The sequence below is a fragment of the Bos mutus genome, chromosome 9 (genome assembly GCF_027580195.1).
Source record: "Bos mutus isolate GX-2022 chromosome 9, NWIPB_WYAK_1.1, whole genome shotgun sequence".
NCBI lineage: Eukaryota > Metazoa > Chordata > Mammalia > Artiodactyla > Bovidae > Bos > Bos mutus.
The window spans coordinates 30,077,760-30,098,810 of NC_091625.1; the positions used below are offsets into that span (position 1 = coordinate 30,077,760).

General features: G+C 35.0%; 1 protein-coding gene across 1 annotated transcript in view; it reads left to right on the forward strand.

Moving 5' to 3' along the window:
• The window catches only part of TBC1D32 (TBC1 domain family member 32), a 215,902-nt gene that overhangs the window by 184,255 nt on the left and 10,596 nt on the right, over positions 1–21,051 (forward strand). Inside the window, exons 32-33 of the mRNA XM_070376353.1 lie at positions 8,558–8,698; positions 20,018–20,206. Coding sequence (XP_070232454.1) covers positions 8,558–8,698; positions 20,018–20,206 — 330 coding nt within the window. The remainder of the gene's footprint in view (positions 1–8,557; positions 8,699–20,017; positions 20,207–21,051) is intronic.

Genomic DNA, 21,051 nt, shown 5'->3' on the forward strand with positions numbered 1-21,051 from the left:
TGAAGACTCATGTAATGCCTTCTTTAGTATCATTTTTTTCTTTTCAACTATAGATATACCAAGTTGAATATTTTATTACCAGTAGTTTGTTTTCCTGTCTTTGTAAAGCAAATAACATTCTGCTAACATTGCTCTTCCAGGATTCTGTCTAGAACTCTTAGCTAAGTGCAGTTACTAATGTCTGTATAATCACCACTCCATAGTTTAAATGTTTTTTTATTTAAACTTTTCATTTAATCTTTTGGATTTTTTTTTTTTTTTGCTGTGTCACTTTACTTGTTAGTGCATACGGTAGAAGACTTAATATATTACTTTAAAAGTGGCCCTTTTCTACTATATTTGTTCCATTGGTTCTAAGCATTACACTGACACTTTCTATGCAGGTTGACAAAATATGCAAATCTGCATTTGCCAAAAGACATGTTAAAGACACTAGCTTTAGCCATTAATAGCACAGACTTTTCCACCATCTTTAGCACAATACCATGTTAATGTAATTAACCTCAAAAAGCTTCAGCCTGTTTGCCCTGAACCCCATTCCCTTGTTCTATTTTTTTCTTTTCCTTTTGTTCCATGGTCTATATTGATTCCAAATATGCTCCTTAATTTATGTATTTATTTATTACTTACACACTTAAATGTAATCTCTCTGGGGCAAGGTTTTGTCCACTGACATGCCCCACCATAATTATTCAGTAAATATGCTGAATGTATGAATTAATATTTAGATAGATATGTGTAAAATTCATACTTTAATTGAAGAAAGTAGGGAAAACTACTAGGTCATTCAAGTCCCTTATGATTATACAGTTGAAGTGACAAATAGATTCAAGGGATTACATCTAATAGAGTGCCTGAAGAACTATGGACAGAGATTCATAATATTGTACAGGAAATGGTGGCCAAACCATCCCCAAGAAAAAGAAATGCAATAAGGCAAAATGGTTGTCTGAAGAAGCCTTAAAAATCACTAAGAAAAGAAGTAAAAGGCGAAGGAGAAAAGGAAAGATATACCCATCTGAATGCAGAGTTCCAAAGAATAGCAAGGAGAGATAAGAAAGCCTTCCTCAGCGATCAGTGCAAAGAAATAGAGGAAACAATAGAATGGGAAAGACTAGAGATCTCGTTAAGAAAATGAGAGATACCAAGGGAACATTTCATGCCAAGATGAGCCCAGTAAATGGCACAAATGGTGTGGACCTAACAGAAGCAGAAGATATTAAGAGGTGGCAAGAATACACAAAAGAACTGTACAAAAAAGATCTTATTGACCTGGATAAACATGGTGTGATCACTCACCTAGAGCCAGACATTTGGAGTGTGAAGTCAAGTGAGCCTTTAGAAGCATTACTGCATACAAAGCTAGTAGAGGTGATGGAATTCCATCTGAGCTATTTTAAACCCTAAAAGATGATGCTGTTAAAGTGCTGCATTCAATATGCCGGCAAATTTAAAAAAATCAGCAATGGCCACAGGACTGGAAAAGGTCAGTTTTCATTCCAATCCCAAAGGAGGGCAATGCCAAAGAATGCTCAAACTGCTGTACAGTTATGCTCATTTCACATGCTAGCAGGGTAATGCTCAAAATCCTTCAAGCTAGGCTTCATCAATATGTGAACTGATAAATTGCAGATGTAAAGCTGGATTTAGAAAAGGCAGAGGAACCAGAGATCAAATTGTCAACATCCGTTGGATTATAGAAAAAATAAGGGAATTCCAGAAAAACATCTCCTCTGCTTCATTGATGACGCTAAAGCCTTTGACTTTGTGAATCACAACAAACTGTGGAAAATTCTTAAAGAGATGGGAATACCAGACCACTTTACCTGTCTCGAGAAACCTGTATGCAAGTCAAAAAGCAGTGGAATAATGAACTGGTTCAAAATTGGAAAAGGGATATGTCAAGGCTGTATATTGTCACCCTGCTTATTTAACCTATATGCAGAGTACATCATGCGAAATTCCGGGCTGAATGAAGCACAAGCTGGAATCAAGATTGCTGGGAGAAATATCAATAACCTCAGGTATACCACACTAATTGCAGAAAGCAAAGAGGAACTAAAGAGCCTCTAGATGAAAGTGAAAGAGGAGAGTGAAAAAGCTGGCTTAAAACTCAGCATTCAAAAAACTAAGATCATGGCATCCAGTCCCATCATTTCATAGCAAATATATGGGTAAAATGTGGAAATAGTGACAGACTTTATTTCCTTGTGCTCGAAAATCACTGCAGATGGTGACTGCAGCCATGAAATTAAAAGACGCTTGCTCCTTGGAAAAAAAGCTATAATCAACCTATACAGCATATTATAAAGCAGAGACATCATTTTGCCAACAAAGGTCTGCCTAGTCAAAACTGGTTTTTCCAGTAGTCATGTACGAATGTGAGGGTCGACCCATAAAGAAGGCTGAGTGCTGAAAATTGATGTTTTTGAACTGGTGCTAGAGGACTTTTGAGAGTCCCTTGGACTGAAAGAAGATCAAATCAGTCCTGAAGGAAATCAACCCTGAATATTCATTGGAAGGACTGATGCTGAAGCCTCAATACTTAGGCCACCTGATGAGCTGACTGATTGGAAAAGGCCCTCATACTGGGAAAGACTGAGGGCAAGAGGAGAAGGGGACAGGAGAGGATGAGATGGTTAGATGGCATCACTGACTCAATGGACATGAATTTGAGCACGCTCTGGGAGTTGGTGATGGACAGGAAAGCCTGGTGTGCTGCAGTCCATGTGTGTGCATGTGCAGTAGGTCACAAAGAGTTGTGTCCAACTCTTTGCAGTCCATGGGGTTGCAAAGAATAAGGCAGGACTGAGTGACTGAACAATAGCAACAAATGTAAAAGACAGTAGGCTTTCATTACCTTAGAAAATGTATTTAAGAGAGCTCCCCTACATTCTTAAAAGTCTTATAAACAAATTGCATCAAAAAGATTTTAAAATTTGGCTTAGGAGAAACAATATAGTAAATAATGAAATATTAAAGTTTTCAAAAATTTATAAACTCTATTACTGTGAGATAAAAATCATTTGAAAAAAATGTGTCCTTAAGCCATTTAGACAAGAAGAACCCATTAATGTACTGATATAGTTAAATTATCTTCCAATTTTGTCTTTAAGAAAATTCTTCATGAGTGATTAAATAATCATTCTTTATGGAATTTCATCAAGAATCAGTTTGACTAATTGTTAACATCAAAGCTGTTAATAAATATAGATTAAGAAAGATCAAGAAATCAGATATTTCCATGGAGGAATACCTAATCTCAAATAATAATTATAGTAAAAATAACAATCATGTATGCCGTCTCTGTTAGTTGAAAGATGAGAAAGGATAACAAATTAAATTGAAATAAAAACTGAAGTATTTTAATTCACTTAGAAACAAAACTTCCTTGATGATAAATCAGGATAAAGTTGCATTCTGATTAACTAGTGTAGTTCTACAAGGAAGTGTCATGGAATAGGATAGTCACTTTATACTCATTTAATTATTTTATATAGTTAAATGTGTGAATATCTGTATCATCCTTTTCATAAAATAAATTAATAATAATCCAACACAGGAGGTTTAAAGTTAAAAATTCTAATAGCATTGAAATGTTCATTTAGATTTAAATGTTATAATTATCAGCATGTCATGGCACACTTGTAACCTATTTGCAAGGGATTAACAGTAGTAAGTCATGTAACCAATCACTTACTGGGAAGAGGATAAGCGGTAAAGTCCTTTCCCCTTCATATATGTGACTTCGAATCTTAGAAGATTCCTTTTTCCTATGTGTGGTTCTTTTTTTTCTGAGAGGAGAAATATTGTTTTTTAGAATTAATTGAATCAAAAAGGTATCTCCGAGTTTTCTCTTCAGGACTCTGCATGGTGTGCATGATGCACATGCTTCACAGAGTAACTGCAGCAATGCCAATAAAATACAGCCTGTTCTCTGCCTACAGATCACTAGCGTGGAGGACAGGATTGGACTGGATTGAATTGGATCAGTTTGGATGGGTTTGGAAAGTTTGTCTTTCTACTAGCGTCTTTCTATTTAATATCCATAAGTTTTCCTTAGTGTTAGGAATAAAATGAGTCATCAAAACCGCCTGTAGTGAAAGAAAAAAAACTAAGACTGCATACTGTGTTTTTCTTTAAGCACATATCTTTCATTTTTAATCATTAAAGCCAAATACTCTAAGAAACAGCATAACATGAACATATGGATTTGTATCATGCCAGTTTTAGTGTACCCCAAACCAAAAGTTTTACTGATAACTTTTTCCATGATATCAGGCTAGTTTATATGTTACTTAGGTGATCTGTTAAATGATGTGATCCTGTATGTGTTCTGCTTAATTCTATGTTCCGAATTTTCTTTAGAGTTACCTTTTACTGAGTTACCATACTTTCCAAGAGTTGTGACTAACCAAAATATATCAGAACACTAGAAGTATAACAAATATAATTTGATGATTCATAAGATTCTCTGTTATATTCATGTCGCTCAGAGCGGTCATTGATCTGGTTTATGAATATCATTAGCTGCAAATTAGAGTTTTATACAGGAGACAGGGATCAAGACCATCCCCATGGAAAAGAAATGCAAAAAAGCAAAATGGCTGTCTGGGGAGGCCTTACAAATAACTGTGAAAAGAAGAGAAGCAAAAAGCAAAGGAGAAAAGGAAAGATATAAGCATCTGAATGCAGAGTTCCAAAGAATAGCAAGAAGAGATAAGAAAGCCTTCCTCAGCAATCAATGCAAAGAAACAGAGGAAAAGAACAGAATGGGAAAGACTCAAGATCTCTTCCAGAAAATTAGAGATACCAAGGGAACATTTCATGCAAAGATAGGCTCGATAAAGGACAGAAATGATATGGACCTAACAGAAGCAGAAGATATTAAGAAGAGATGGCAAGGATACACAGAACTATACAAAAAGATCTTCACGACCCAGATAATCATGATGGTGTGATCACTGACCTAGAGCCAGACATCCTGGAATGTGAAGTCAAGTGGGCCTTAGAAAGCATCACTACAAACGAAGCTAGTGGAGGTGATGGAATTCCACTTGAGCTATTCCAAATCCTGAAAGATGATGCTGTGAAAGTGCTGCACTCAATATGCCAGCAAATTTGGAAAACTCAGCAGTGGCCACAGGACTGGAAAAAGTCAGTTTTCATTGCAATTTCAAAGAAAGGCAATGCCAAAGAATGCTCAAACTACCATACAGTTAAACTTATCTCACACACTAGTAAAATAATGCTCAAAATTCTCCAAGCCAGGCTTCAGCAATATGTGAACTGTGAACTTCCAGATGTTCAAGCTGGTTTTAGAAAAGTCAGAGGAACCAGAGATCAAATTGCCAACATCGGCTGAATTATCGAAAAAGCAAGAGAGTTCCAGAAAAACCTCTATTTCTGCTTTATTGACTATGCCAAAGGTTTTGACTATGTGGATCACAGTAAACTGTGGAAAATTCTGCAAGAGATAGGAATACCGGACCACCTGACCTGCCTCTTGAGAAACCTGTATGCAGGTCAGGAAACAACAGTTAGAACTGGACATGGAAAAACAGACTGGTTCCAAATAGGAAAAGGAGTACATCATACTGTACATTGTCACCCTGTATATTGTCTGCTGTATATTGTCACCCTGCTTATTTAACTTCTATGCAGAGTACATCATGAGAAATGCTGGGCTGGAAGAAGCACAAGCTGGAATCAAGTTGCCGGGAGAAATATCAATCACCTCAGATATGCAGATGACACTACCCTTATGGCAGAAAGTGAAGAGGAACTAAAAAGCCTCTTGATGAAAGTGAAAGAGGAGAGTGAAAAAGTTGGCTTAAAGCTCAACATTCAGAAAAATAAGATCATGGCATCTGGTCTCATCACTTCGTGGGAAATAGATGGGGAAACAGTGGAAACAGTGGCGGACTTTATCTTTCTGGGCTCCAAAATCACTGCAGATGGTGACTGCAGCCATGAAATTAAAAGACGCTTACTCCTTGGAAGGAAAGTTATGACCAACCTAGATAGCATATTGAAAAGCAGAGACATTACTTTGCCAACAAACGTCCATCTAGTCAAGGCTATGGTTTTTCCAGTGGTCATGTATGTATGCAAGAGTTGGACTGTGACGAAAGCTGAGCACCGAAGAACTGATGCTTTTGAACTGTGGTGTTGGAGAAGACTGTTGAGAGTTCCTTAGACTGCAAGGAGATCCAACCAGTCCATTCTAAAGGAGATCAGCCCTGGGTGTTCTTTGGAAGGAATGATGCTACAGCTGAAACTGCAGTACTTTGGCCACCTCATGCGAAGAGTCGACTCATTGGAAAAGCCTTTGATGCTGGGAGGGATTGGGGGCAGGAGGACAAGGGGACGACAGAGGATGAGATGGCTGGATGGCATCACCAACTCGATGGACATGAGTCTGAGTGAACTCCGGGAGATGGTGATGGACAGGGAGGCCTGACGTGCTGCGATTCATGGGGTGGCAAAGAGTCGGACACGACTGAGCGACTGAACTGAACTAAACTGAACTGAGAATTATGAAATGATAATAGACCAGTTAACAAAACTTCTGTTGTTATAAGAGAGTTTACTGTAATTACAGGGTATAATCATTAGTATCTTATTGTCTTTCAGTCAGTTTGTTGAGTAGCTATTCTGTGTAAGTCTTGGTGCTAGGAGTTTTGTTGGTTACCAAAATTTGTGGCATAATTTCTTCCAACAGAGTATAATTCATAAGAGTAGAAGAGTTCTTGCCTTATCTTTGGGAATCCATTACATAATAATGTTTTTTTCTTTGAGATAATTAATTAATCTATTGTCCCCATGTCTATACAAACCTAAATATTTTGTATTAAGCAACTTAGAGACCAGTGTAAGAATATTTCTAAAATATATTATTTTTACACTCTTATTATATGTATATTCAGAAAATTGTTATCTAATTTGCATTGAAAATTAAAGTATTGTATATGTATGAGTTGATTTTTTTGCTCTTATGTGTATTTATTAGACTCATTAATTCTACTCTGCAACTAGTAATCAGTGAAAACACATTGTGTACTCAACAAAAGAAGATAAATCAAAGGATGCTAATTCTCATTCAGTTCATATATTTATTCTTAGCTATTTAATAAAAAACTAATTTTCTTTGTCTGAACATCCATCTGAAGTTGACTACAAGATGTTCATTTAATATAATGCATATATCTTCAGTCATCAATATGTAATATTAATTTTTGTGTGTGCTGTGAGATAAATCCCTAAGAACCTATTATAAAACATAAATTTATAGCTCTATGTTTCCACAAATACATATTTCTCCAATATGAAATGGTAAATCATTATTTATCACATTGAATGATAAAACATGAAAACTACTGGTAAATCACTGAATTTCTTATATAACTCAAACATAAATTCTTAAAAACAGTTTAGCAATGAAATTTGAAAAAATTCTCATTTTAACTCATGTAATTGTTATATGTGTGTTTGATTTGTTTTGATTTTCAAGTATTAACTTTCCTTTATTAAAAAAGTTTGAGCTGCCCAATAAAGATAAAAAGGTAAATTTAAATTTGAGTTATATATGAAAATTTCTGAAATCAGTGATCTATCAATAGTTTTCATGTTTTATTATGATAGCAGATCCAATTTGAGTATCCAATTTTTTATCAGTCTATAGGATATAATTGCTAGTCTAATAATTTTTCTTAACTCAAAATTACATCTTCAAGTTTGTTCTTTGTTTAAAAAATGTATTGTGGTTAGATGTTGAGTTTACTAGATGTTGAGTTTACAGTAACATTAAAGCATACAGCATTCATGATGATAAATTGTACTCAAGAACTAAATTGAAATAACCTACTTTATGAAGAAATTGCTGAAAAATGCATTTTTAAGTATATGTATATATGTATCTATACATATATGATATATATACATAGAAATATAAATAAATACAAAATATATGAAATAAATTATAGATAGATAGATAGATAGCCTGAATTCATTAATGAGGATGCACCACAATTTTAGAGATGAATTTCTTATGGATTTCTCAGTTCAATTATTAGTAACTCAGGTTTAGATTTGGGTTATTTAACATTAGCTTAGAAAAAGCCGATTAGGCAAATATCTTAAGAGCTGACAAACTATATAAACTCTTTTGATATTTTAGAGTCATTAACTAAAGTCAAGGATAATATAAAAATATTGAAATATGCTTAGAATTAAAATGTAAAGCACTTATTACTAATGTACTTATTTATATATTTATTCTTTCATGTAATACCCATCTCCATTATTCCATAGAGATTGAATTTGTCAAAATTACAAAGTGTTAATTGTATTCATTATCTCCGAAGGAAAGTATCATACTGCCTTTATTGAGGTTTAATCTTTCTTTGGTGTTTAACGTTCTAACTTTTTAATTCACATAAAATTTGCGGTAGGTTGTTATGCCACCATGTTAATTTTGAAGTACTAATTTAAAGCATAGGATTTAAATAAGTTTGTTTTTAAATTCATTAATTCTCGATTTTTCTCTTTCATGCAGAGGTACCTACCTATTGACACTATAGAATCTGGCATTCATCCAGTGTATTTTTGCAGCACTCACTATATTGAAATGCTACTGAAAGCGGAGGTGCCACTTGTATTTTCAGCTTTTCACATGTCTGGTTTTGCACCATCACAGGTAATTCATGGAAAATAGTATTTCTTCAACTCCCAGAGCTCAGTGTCTTTGCAAAGAAAATTATATTCTCATCAAATACAGGAAACACATTAAAATTAATCAATCATTTTGTAAATAGTTATATGTCTGCTGCTACTGCTGCTGCTCAGTCACTTCAGTTGTGTCCGACTCTGTATGACCCCATAGACGGAAGCCCACCAGGCTCCCCCGTCCCTGGGATTCTCCAGGCAAGAACACTGGAGAGGGTTGCCATTTCCTTCTCCAATACATGAAAGTGAAAAGTGAAAGGGAAGTCACTTAGTCGTGTCTGACTCTTAGCGACCCCACAGACTGCAGCCTATCAGGTTCTATATGTGTTTAAATCTTTAAGCTGGCTTCCCCTAGGTCTTGCACATTACCATTACATTAGATCTCTGGCATTCACAGATTTTGAGTTCTGTTTCAGCTATTCAAGACATAGACATTCTGGAAATCTATGACATGTAGACTTTTTAATGGAGTATCTCCTTCATAAGGCTTCTGCAAGGATAGTATCTCCTACTGCAAATAGGATGATAGTATCTCATTCTGCAAATGATAGTATCTCCTTCATAAGGCTTCTGCAAGGATTAGGTAGACTAACTGAGGGCAAGAATTCTTATCACCACTGAGTATCTGGTATGTGAGATATTGTATCTTATCTAACAGTAAGCTCTCTTTTGGAGTCTGGGAAGGTTTAATGATGTCTTGAGGGCCTGGTATTGGGCATGTGGTTATTTGCAGTAGCCAAAGATGTCTCCCTCCTGTGCTTAGTCAGTCTTTCAGTGGTAGAGTGTGGATTGCTTCTTTACTATGTTATCAGGCTAAAATTTAATATTTTAAAACTTAAATCTTTCTTCTGTTTTTAGAATTGAATCTCTAGGTCAGAGTCCAGAAGGTAGATACTTAATCAAAAGATACGAACACTTTTAAGGTTCTTGATGCATACCAAGTTGCTTTGATTTTGTATTCTTCTAATAGAAATGAAGAGAGTGTCTGTTCTCCAGGACTGGGTACTTGGGTTTTTCAAAACTAATTGCTAAATTTTTAAAATTTGCAGGGTTTGAGGCTTTTTTGAACATTAATAAGGTTGATTATAATTCCACAGTTTTGTTAACTAGTTGTATCTTTTTATTCATTGCCCATCTGTCTTAGTGGACTTCCTATTGACTTGTAAATATCCTTTAAAAGTAACCTCCACTATCCAAATCCCTTCAGTTCTTGAGTAATAATTTTTTACTTATTTTATAATTTGACCTATCTACTTATTTATTATTATATTTGTATTTATTATTCTGTTTTGCTTATTGAACTTTATTATTGCATCTTAACATGGGGTAAGAGTAAATAAACCTATTATTTACTTCCTAATGCTCTCCTAAAAAAGTCAATTTACTATTTATACCTATTGGTTCCTCTTATGTGCACTTTAAGAAGATTTTTCTCAGGTCAAAGTGGACATTTAAATTTGAAATTTAGATTTTTATTCTGTTAAAATATAGATACTTTGAAAAAAATTATGTTCACATCACATTATTCTTCACATTATGATATATGCTTTTATACTTACTTTGAAGAGACCTTATATCACTTATTACATTTACTTGTATCAGGTTACTCTGCCTGTTGAATTTTAAATTTCCTGAAATTTAATAAGAAGTTCAAATATAACAAAGGAATTGCATGTAGTGGAAACGCCAATTCTTTCTTAGCCAATTCTCACTCTTACTATGTTTTTACCTAAACTCTTCTGAGAATTTTGAATCACAAAATGTTTAATTCTGCTTGGAATTAGTTACAATAAGTTCAACAATCCTTTCTATTTATATTTTTATATATATATATATATATATATATATATATATATATATATATATATATAAAATAATTCAAGCCAAGGAGAGTTCCTTTTGTCATTCTAGATTATGTGCTGTACTCAGTCAGTCAGTTGTGTCTGACTCTTTGGACCCCATGGACTGTAGCCTGCCAGGCTCCTCTGTCCATGGGATTTTCCAGATGAGAATACTGGAGTGGGTTGCCTTTCCCCTCTACAGGGGATCTTCCCAACCCAGGGATTGAACCCGGGTCTCCTGCATTGCAGACAGATTCTTTACCATCTACACCAAACATTTAAGAATGGATGACCAAAAACTGTGGGGAAAACTTTCAGTACCCAAGGCCCTACGATATCAATTTGGTGTACCTCTTTATCGTTTTGGCTTCTCTTTAACAATTTGATATGTTATTATCAATTTGAAGCTACATACATGTAGATTTACCTAATAAAAAACTACTGCATTATTTCTGAGTAGTAATGTTATATTTCTTAAATTATCTAATGTAAAAATGCCTGTCTATGGCTCCTTATGTGAGCTAATCATTTTGTGTCTTAAGAAGTATGTATCATTGCTTTGTTATTATTAACCATTTTATTGCTAATTATGAAATATGAAAACAACATTTAAATAACTTGGTGTATGTAGTTAAGTAATTATTTATATACAAATTTTGTATTTCAAAGTTTACTCATTCTGATCTAATTAGGAGCCATGCTTTTTAAAGTTGCATATTTATAGACATTAAGGGATTGGTTGATTAATGAAAGAATTTGTGAGCAGATTGCTAAATAAAATATACAGATCTCTAGACTAAAAATAATAAGCTCAACTAGAATACAAGCTCAATTAGCTAGAAATACATATTTGTTGATTAGCATTTGAGATGGGAAGGAAAATCAAAATGAAAATATACTTTTAAAATGAACAGAAAATCACATATTCTAATGAAAATGTAGAATTTTATTCTTTAAAAGAAAAAACTTTATTGTATTTTAGTAATTTTCCTATCCTAAGAAGTACCCCATATCTTTAATGACTTAACTTTTGTAATTCCTTGGGGTCATCATTTTGCATATCATTGATTATTGTACTATATTGTGTCAGCAAGTGAGCTAACATGTATAATCCTCCAAATACACTCAAGAAAAATCTCTTGATTTTTCTCATTGCTGCTTTTCCCCCCTCCATGAAAGCAGGATTAAAGAAAACTATTTTATTGTTTCATATTTTGTGACAGTGCATTTTGAAAATGCAAAGTATACAAATGTAAAGCAAGGGTTCAAGACTGGGAATGCCCCTTGTATGTGCATGTCCCCAAGCTTTCCCTTTCTTTATGTTGTTGATGTTGCTATTTGAAATGGTACCTTCTCCCTCCTTGTGCCCCATCTTTACTTGTCATACTTATCTTTGATATCTGTCCAAATGGAAACTTTTAGGATCACTTACAAGTAGATGATTCTGCTTTGAATTGTATGCAGTTTCTGTGTTACTCTTCTAGTAACACAGTACTCTTTGCTTTGTGGAATCATTATTTGTGTGTTTACCTCTTTCTTACTAGTTGAAGTTTGTTAAAGATATGTATGCCTGATATATCTTCAAGTCTTTTAAGTATCTTGACACAGTGTCTTGTCTAGAAGTGCAATAAATATACTTTTTTATTTATATCAGTGCTTCACAGTATAAAAGTGTGTTTTCAGATCTTATTTCATTTAAAATTTTAACTTCATTTGACAGATGGAGAAATTCAGGAACATTCAGGATCAGTGAAATGAGTGAATTGACTTATTGATATAACCCTGATAGCAAGGACTTCACTTGAAACCACATCTTACTTTACTAACATTCTTTCTATGATGAATAAATAAAATAATGTCAGAAGAGTTTTTAAAAATAGGGTCTTTGTATCATAAAACTTAATCATTTAGGGCATACCTCTTTTGACTTAATCAGGTATTCTTAAGTAATTGTTCTAACTAATGTTTTTACTAAAGAATTAAGTACATTTTTTGAAGATTGTTTTATATCTAGATACAACTGAGAATAATTTACCTTAGATATAATAATGATGTTTTTATCAGTGTTTCATCATAAAATGTCCTTTGTCATGAAAGTGAAAGTCACTCAGTTGTTTCCAGCTCTTTGCAACCCCATGGACTATACAGTCCATGGAATTCTCCAGGCCAGAATACTGGAGTGGGTAGCCTTTCCCTTCTCCAGGGGATCTTCTCAACCCAGGGATCAAACCCAAGTCTCCCTCAGGTGGGTTCTTTACCAGCTGAGCCACAAGGGAAGCCCAAGAATGCTGAAGTGGGTAGCCTATCCCTTCTCCAGCGGATCTTCCCAACCCAGGAATCAAACTGGGGTCTCCTGCATTGCAGGTGGGTTCTTTACCAACTGAGCTATCAGGGAAGCCTGTGGTGTTTGTCATAAGCTTAAGTATAAGGAGCAAACTTTTCTAGGAAGGCTATGGTACATTTTGATACATATTGTGTAAGGGATTTTCCTCCCTTTTTATCCTAAAGTGAATGTGTTAGTGGCTCAAAAAATCATTTAAATGTTTCAAATATAATTAAATGTAAGGAATATTGGTTTACCATAAAAACATAATTAGTTTATTTTACTTTCTTTGTCATCTATTCCATTAATTGCTAATAGCAATTTTATTAATAGTATATTTTTGAGATTTATGTGAGGGAATTTTGCAGTTTCTAGCAAAAGCACACATGCATTTACCCTTTCATCCAGCCATCTCATTTATAGAAATCTATCCCAGAAATACACTGACAAAAATTTTGAAAATGCCTGTGTATAGATATGTTTTATAGCATATAAGACCATATAGTATAAAGACTGGGGCTTCCCTGGTGGCTCAGTGGTAAAGAATCCGCCTGTCAATGCAGGAGACACGTGTTCAGTACCTGGATCAGGAGGATTCCCTGGAGGAAGAAATGGCAATCCACTCCAGTGTTCTTACCTGGGAAATCCCATGGACAGAGGAGCTTGGCGGGCTACAGTGTATGGAGTTGCAAAAGAGTTGGCCATGACTTAACAGCTAAACAACAACAGTAACTATCAAAAGACTAGGAATAATACACGTGTCTATAAATAGGGACTTGTTGAGTTAGTTATGGTTTATCTACAGGGTAGTACTGCTCCTGCTGCTGCTGCTGCTAAGTCGCTTCAGTCGTGTCCGACTCTGTGCGACCCCATAGACGGCAGCCCACCAGGCTCCCCCATCCCTGGGATTCTCCAGGCAAGAACCCTGGAGTGGGTTGCCATTTCCTTCTCCAAGCCATGCAAGTGAAAAGGGAAAGTGAAGTCGCTCAGTCGTGTCCGACCCTCAGCCATCCCATGGACTACAGCCTTCCAGGCTCCTCCGTCCATGGGATTTTCCAGGCAAGAGTATTGGAGTGGGGTGCCATTGCCTTCTCTACAGGGTAGTACTATGCAGTTATAAAACTGAATAAGAGATACCTCTGTATATTGCCATGGAGTGATAGTCAGGATCTTTTGTTAAGAGAGATAAAGGTGGAGAACAAAAACAAAAAAATGTTTAGTATTTTACTATTTATATGGGAAAACGTGGGAATATAAATACAAGTTCAAATGTGTTTGTATTAAAAAATGAAAGAATGTATCATATTTTGTTAAGTGATTGCTTATAGGGATAAGTAAGGAATGAGCTCAAGAGTCAGGAAATATACCTTACTTTGGAGTCATTTAAATAGTTCATATCATACTATAAATACATATAATTAAATGAACCTAACCGTACCTACTTGACAGTATAACCTTGTAAGAAGCACTTTGATTTTTTAACCATTTTTAAAGTATAGTAAATTTTCAATGTATTAATTTCATATGTATGTCAAAGTGATTCAGTTATACATATATATGTACATATATATGTTATTTTCGGAATCTTTTCCATTATAGGTTATTACAAGGTATTGAATATAGTTCCCTGTGCTCTCTAGTAGGTCCTTGTTATTTATCTATTTTATATATAGTGGTGTTTATATGCTAATCCCACACTCCTAATTTATCTCCCACACACCCTTATTGTGTCCTCTGGTAACCAGAGAAAGTTTGTTTTCTATGTCTGATTCTCTGTTATGTAAATAATTTCATTTATATCATTATTTTAGATTCCACATATAAGTGATATCATATGATGGTTGTCTTTCTCTGACTTCCCTTAGTATGATAATCTCTAGGTCCTACCATGTGCTGCAAATAGCATTATTTCATTCTTTTTTTATGACTGATATTCCATTGTGTATATATATATACCACATCTTCTTTATCCAGTCATCTCTAGATAGACACTTAGGATGCTTCCATGTCTTGGCTATTGTAAATACTGCTGCAGTGACCATTGAGGTGCATGTGTCTTTTTGAATTAGAGTTTTCTCACATAAATGCACAAGAGTAGGATTGCTGGATCATATGGTAACTCTGTTTTTAGTTTTTACAGAACTTCCATACCGTTCTCCAGAGTGTCTGCACCAATTTACATTCCCACCAACATTTTGGAGGGTTTCTTTTTCTCCACACCCTGAAAGGCACTTAATTTTTTTTAAGGCACTTTAAAACATAGGCATTTGACTGTACATCCCAAGTGATATGTTGTCTAAATGACAAAGAAAACAACAGAAATATTACTGTTTTAAGTATTCATGTTGCTTATGGTAGTGCTGGTATTATTATTATGGATTCTTATTTTTGTCTTGTTCAGTAAATGAAACAAAAAATTGATACCATTGATAACTCAGATTTTCAGTTTGTTTTAATGCAAGCACAGATATAATATATAGCAATTTATGATGTGTTTTATCTTAAAAGCTTTAAGAAGGGAAACCTGTAGAGGAAAATGGACTTCAGAGACATGTCAATCAATCCAAATTTTGAAACTGTGATGGCTCTGGTATATATAATGCTTTCTTCCTATTATGTGTATTTGGAATAATTACATAATAAAAATGTTAAAGAAAAGAGTTCATCATGTCTGTTTGGATACATATTATTTCTTTTGTCCTGTTAGAGCCCTAGACTATCAGCTAATATATAGATCACTTCATCTTATAAAAATAGAGAAGCTATTTGCTTAAGGTTTAAAAGACATAACTCATAGTTTAGCATTCTTCCAGGGATATAGTGTTCTGAATTCTATCACAATTGAATAATTCTGGGATATTTTGCTCATGTAATAGCAGTAGCTGGTATAGTTTCTGCCAAATGAAGAAGCTATATATTTAAAAGGTGTATGTCTCCTCTTTAAGTGCAAGTTCTGTGAGGACAGGGACTAAATGTATTTTGTTCACTTAAGAATTATAATAATGCTTGTTGTATATTAGGTACATAAGTGTTTGTTAAATGAATGATAAACATCTGTACCTCTGTTATAGAATAACATTTATATAGCACTTGATATATTTTCAAAATGCTTTCAATTATAATGATTCATTTTTCCTGTCTTAAATTTCCCACATGTTGAAAAGGCTGGTATTATTCTCCATCTGGGGCTTTCCAAATGGCGCACATAAAGAAACTGCCTACCAGTGCAGGAGATGTAAGAGCTGCTTGTTCAATCCCTGGGTCAGGAAGATCCCCCTGAGGAGAGCATGGCAACCCACTTCAGTATTCTTGCCTGAAAAACCCCAGGGACAGAGGACCCTGATGTGTTATATTGTCCATAGGGTTGCAAAGAGTTGGCTGTGACTGAAGTGACTCAGCACACACACACATTCTACATTTAATGAAAAAAACAAAACAAAACATAGAAAATAGCGCTTGAATGTTGTGTAAATCCCAGAAAATTGCAGTTGCTTTAGAAACCATGTATAACAAATAAGTAATTACAGATCTGAGGACAACTGTCTTTTAACCCGTACGGATAAAGCTTTAGGAATAAGTAAATATTTTGACTTCAGATGTCTTTGTTTGAATCATAAAAGTGGTAGGTTTAAAGGTCAAAATGAGTCAGTGGTCAACAGTTTCACACCTTTCAACCTGTAGAATAGTCAGACCAACTAAAAAGAAGATGGGAACTGTGATCCCTTCATCATTATCCACTTGCTAGTCACCCATGAAGCTGACAGCTGAATGGGAACTGATTTCTCTGGCTGCCCAGATCATTTGCATTAATTTTCATTCTTCAATTGTTTCTATTTATTCATTCATCTAGAATCTTTCATTTTCATTAACAAAGCATGGCCCTTGCTTGACTAGTATTTATAGCTGTGACAAAGCATGGTCAGAACCCTGGCAGCAGTGCATTAGGGAATTAAGAGCCACTGACTGCTTCAACCCATCTAGTCAAGTAGGAACAAGAATTGCTTCCTCCCCAATGCAGCAGAGCTGTAGATACTTGATTGGGCAGTGGAAGTTTGGTAATTAACTTTGCATGACAACCTGCCCTCCAGGTCGAGATCTAGAAGAATCCTATTGCTGCCAAATGAAATTTAAAGTTAGGACCAAAATAAATTAAATATATCCTGTCCATTGACAAATACTGAATGTTCATGTGTATATTCAAATTCAATATTGAGTTAACCTATGGCTCTATAAAATATTTTGGAACATAATAGAAGGGAACATATTTGTAAAGAAAAATCTGATCCTGAGAACAGAATTACAGTTAAAAAAATACTTGGTTATATATAGTGGCATTATCAATAATAAGAAATATGACCAGAAGATGAGGGGGAAAAAGATATGCCTATAATAGCTAAAAATAAAATGTTAATGGTTGACTTGAGTAATGATGTATGGAAAACAAAAATGTAATATCATCTGATATGGGCCGATTTGTTGTTCAGTCACTAAGCCATGTCTGACTCTTCATGACCCCATGGACTGCAGCATGCCAGGCTCCTCTGTCCTCCACTGTCTCCCACGGTCTGTCCATAACCATCTCATCCTCTGTTGCCCTTTCTCCTTTTGCCTTCAAACTTTCTCAGCATCAGGGTCTTTTCCAGTGAATCAGCTTTTTGCATCAGGTGGCCAAAGTATTGGAGCTTCTGCTTCAGCATCAATCCTTCCAGTGAATATTCAGGATTGATTTCCTGACAGGTTAGATCTCCTTGTAGTCCAAGGGACTTGCAAGTGTCTTCTCCAAACCACAATTCAAAAGCATCAGTTCTGAGGCACTTGACTTTCCTTATGGTCCAACTCTCACACTTGTACATGACTACTGAAAAAAGCATAGTATCCTCCCTGCAAAAAAAAAAAAAATCATATGTTGAAATTCTAAGCCTCAGTATCTCAGAATGAGGCTATATTTGGATATAGAGTCTTTAAAGCAGTGTGTGTGTGCTAAGTCACTTCAGTCGTGTCCAACTCTTTGTGATCCCAAGAGCTGTAGACTGCCAGGCACTTCTATCCATGGGATTCTCCAGGCAAAAATACTGGAGTGGGTTGCCATGCCCGTCTCCAATGGATCTTCCCAACCCAGGGATTGAACCCATGTCTCTTATGTCTCCTGCATTGGCAGGTGGGTTCTTTACCACTAATGCCACCTGGGAAGCTTTAAAGGGGTTATTAAGTTACAATGAGGTCATTAAACTTAATTATGAGGTCATTAAAATGGGCTTCCCTGGTGGCTCAGACAGTAAAGATTGAGGGAGGCCTGGTTCAGTCCCTGGGTTAGGAAGATCCCCTGAACAAGGGCATGGCAACCACTCCAGTATTTTTGCCTGGAGAATCCCCATGGACGGAGGATCCTGGCAGGCTACATCCATGGGGTTACAGAGTCAGACACTACTGAGTGACTAAGCACAGCACAGAGGTCATTAGGGTGGGTCTGAATCCAATATTACCATTACCTTACAGGAAGTAATTTGGATACCAGACATGTACAGAAGGAAGACCTCTGTGAAATGAAATGTGAAAATGTAGGGAGAAGATGGCCATTTACAAGCCAAGAAGAGAGGCCTCAGAAGAAACCAACCCTGCCAGTACCTTGATCCTGGACTTTTCCAGAATTATGAGATCAATTTCTGTTAAGTCACCCAGTGTGTTACCTTGTTATGACAATCTTATCAAACTAATACCCATGTTAAAGGCAGTTAAAAGCAGAATCAACATTCCCCCCAAATTGAGTCAGGGATATAAAAGCAAAGTTTAGAAACTACTGGAGAATGTATTTTTTTAAAGGTCAACACAATAGAACAAAAAAGAAAAATTTGTGTGTGTCTTTATCTTTGTATGACAGATTGAGATATGCTTTATCTTTATATCTGTTCCCATTCCTTCTTCCTCACCCCTAAAAATCAAAACTATAGTGAAGAGAGGTTAAATAAAAGAAAATTCTCCTCAGTGGTAATTTTTAAGTCATAAATGAAAATTAAAATATTTGAAAGTAATTGTCTCAGTTTCCTAGGAATGTCATATCAAAGTACCACCAACTCAGTAGCTTAAAACAACAGCAATTTATCATCTCACAGTTTGAGAGGATAAAAGTGTTGGCAGGGCTGTGTTCACTTAGACAGCACTGAGAAAGAACTGTTTGTTGCCTCTTTCCTCTCTTCTGGTAGCCATTGGTATGTCTCAGCTTATAAATACCTCACTCCAATCTTCTGTCTTCACGAGACAGTCTCCACGTGTGTCTTTTCAGGGCCTTCCCACTGTGTGTTCACATTTTCAGTTTATTTGATATAAGTCATGTTGGAATAAGGCTCAGCCTAACCTCATTTTCACTTGATTACCTCTGTAAAGACACTGTTTTCAAATAATGTCACATTCATAGGTCCTGGGAGTTAGGACTTTGACTTATTTTGGGGGGGAGAGACACAATTCCACCCATAACATTGCTGTACCAAAACATTACCAATGTTAATCACTGTATTATTATTTTTTAGTAGGCATGTATTGCTTTTATAATCTGAAAAATGTTTTTCAGAAAGTAAATGATTTTTGTAAAAAGTCTCATTTTTGAGTTCTGTACATTAGCTCTCAGTTTCTATGTTATATAATTCTGGTTGATTTAAATTGTTTTATTATTCAGCAAGAGTCCATTTGCATTAATGTAACATTTAGCAATCTGTCATCTGCATAATTATACATCTGTGATTCTAGGTAGGGTAGAAGATGCTCCCATTTCTGAATTAAAATAGTCTCAGCATTTGTCATCTGAAGAGAGCGGACTGGTGTTATAGGTAAGAGAAGGACAATATGAATCAAGAAGGCATTTAGCAATAGCATAGGAACAGTATGAACACCATCAGTTAACCCCTAAGTCCTGAGTTGGGACTTGAGTAATGGCCTTGGGAGGCCATTAGAGTTTTCTCACACGTTAGGCAAGTAGGTGAGGCATCCTTATATCCTTATTAGGCTTCTTGTAGTCAGACTGTCTATTTTGATTGAATGGTTTTATGTGAGTTATTTATTGAGTACTGCTTTTAAAAAGTCAAAATGGCTATATCAGCTTTCTAATCACCTAACTTTTATTTTTTTTCCCTAGATTTGTATGCAATGGATAACTCAGTGTTTTTGGAATTATTTAGATTGGATAGAAATCTGCCATTACATTGCTACCTGTGTTTTCCTTGGTCCAGATTATCAAGTGTATATCTGTATAGCTATATTCAAACATCTTCAACAAGACATTCTACAGCACACTCAGACTCAAGATCTGCAGGTTTTCCTAAAAGTGAGTAACTTTATTTCTAGAGGAAAAATTTTGGTTGAAAGTTGTCAACTTTGATGGGGTGCCTAGTGCCAGGTATTTTTCTATATGCTCATGCAATCCTAAAAACAACCTTGAGAGGTAGGTATTATAATCTTTATTTTAGAGATGAGGAAACAGGTATTAAGTACATTGCCCAAGATTTTACAGCTGATGAATGCTGCTAAACTGTGATGGGGCTGGGATATGAAGGTAAGCTGTCTGGCTACAAATTTTGCTTTTAACCAGTATGCTGTGCCTAAAGGACTTTTTTTTTTTTTTTTTATACTCCTGTATCTTATTTAGCTAATAAAAGTTCAAGTTACTATGTGTTAATACACAGCTTTGAAACTTTTTTAAAAATGTAATTTATTATACCTTCATACTCTATTTTTCTAAATTTTGAAATATTTTTTGAAAGGTTTCCATGAAAGAATCTATCTTAACACTGTTTTTAAAAGTCATTATTATATAGAAGTACAGAAGTTAATATTTTAAAGCAAGATCAAATAGCTTTCTTTTTCACAATAATGTGACTTTTGAAACTCTGGACTTTAGAAAATATAAGATATATAAATACCTCCCTATATGTGATTCTTGCTGAAAATGCAGATTTGTTTTAAGTTTAAATATTTCCTTGAATTTAAGTATATTTCCCTCCCCCTGCTACCCTCAGATACATACGCATGCATAGACACACTTACCCTAGAACCAACATTTGTCATATGTAGCTTTTTTCTAGGTGGACAAATAATTTCCATGTGAATTAATTTTATTTTTATTATTTATTGTTAGATATTTTTTAGTTATTTTTCTTTTTTTGTTTCTCA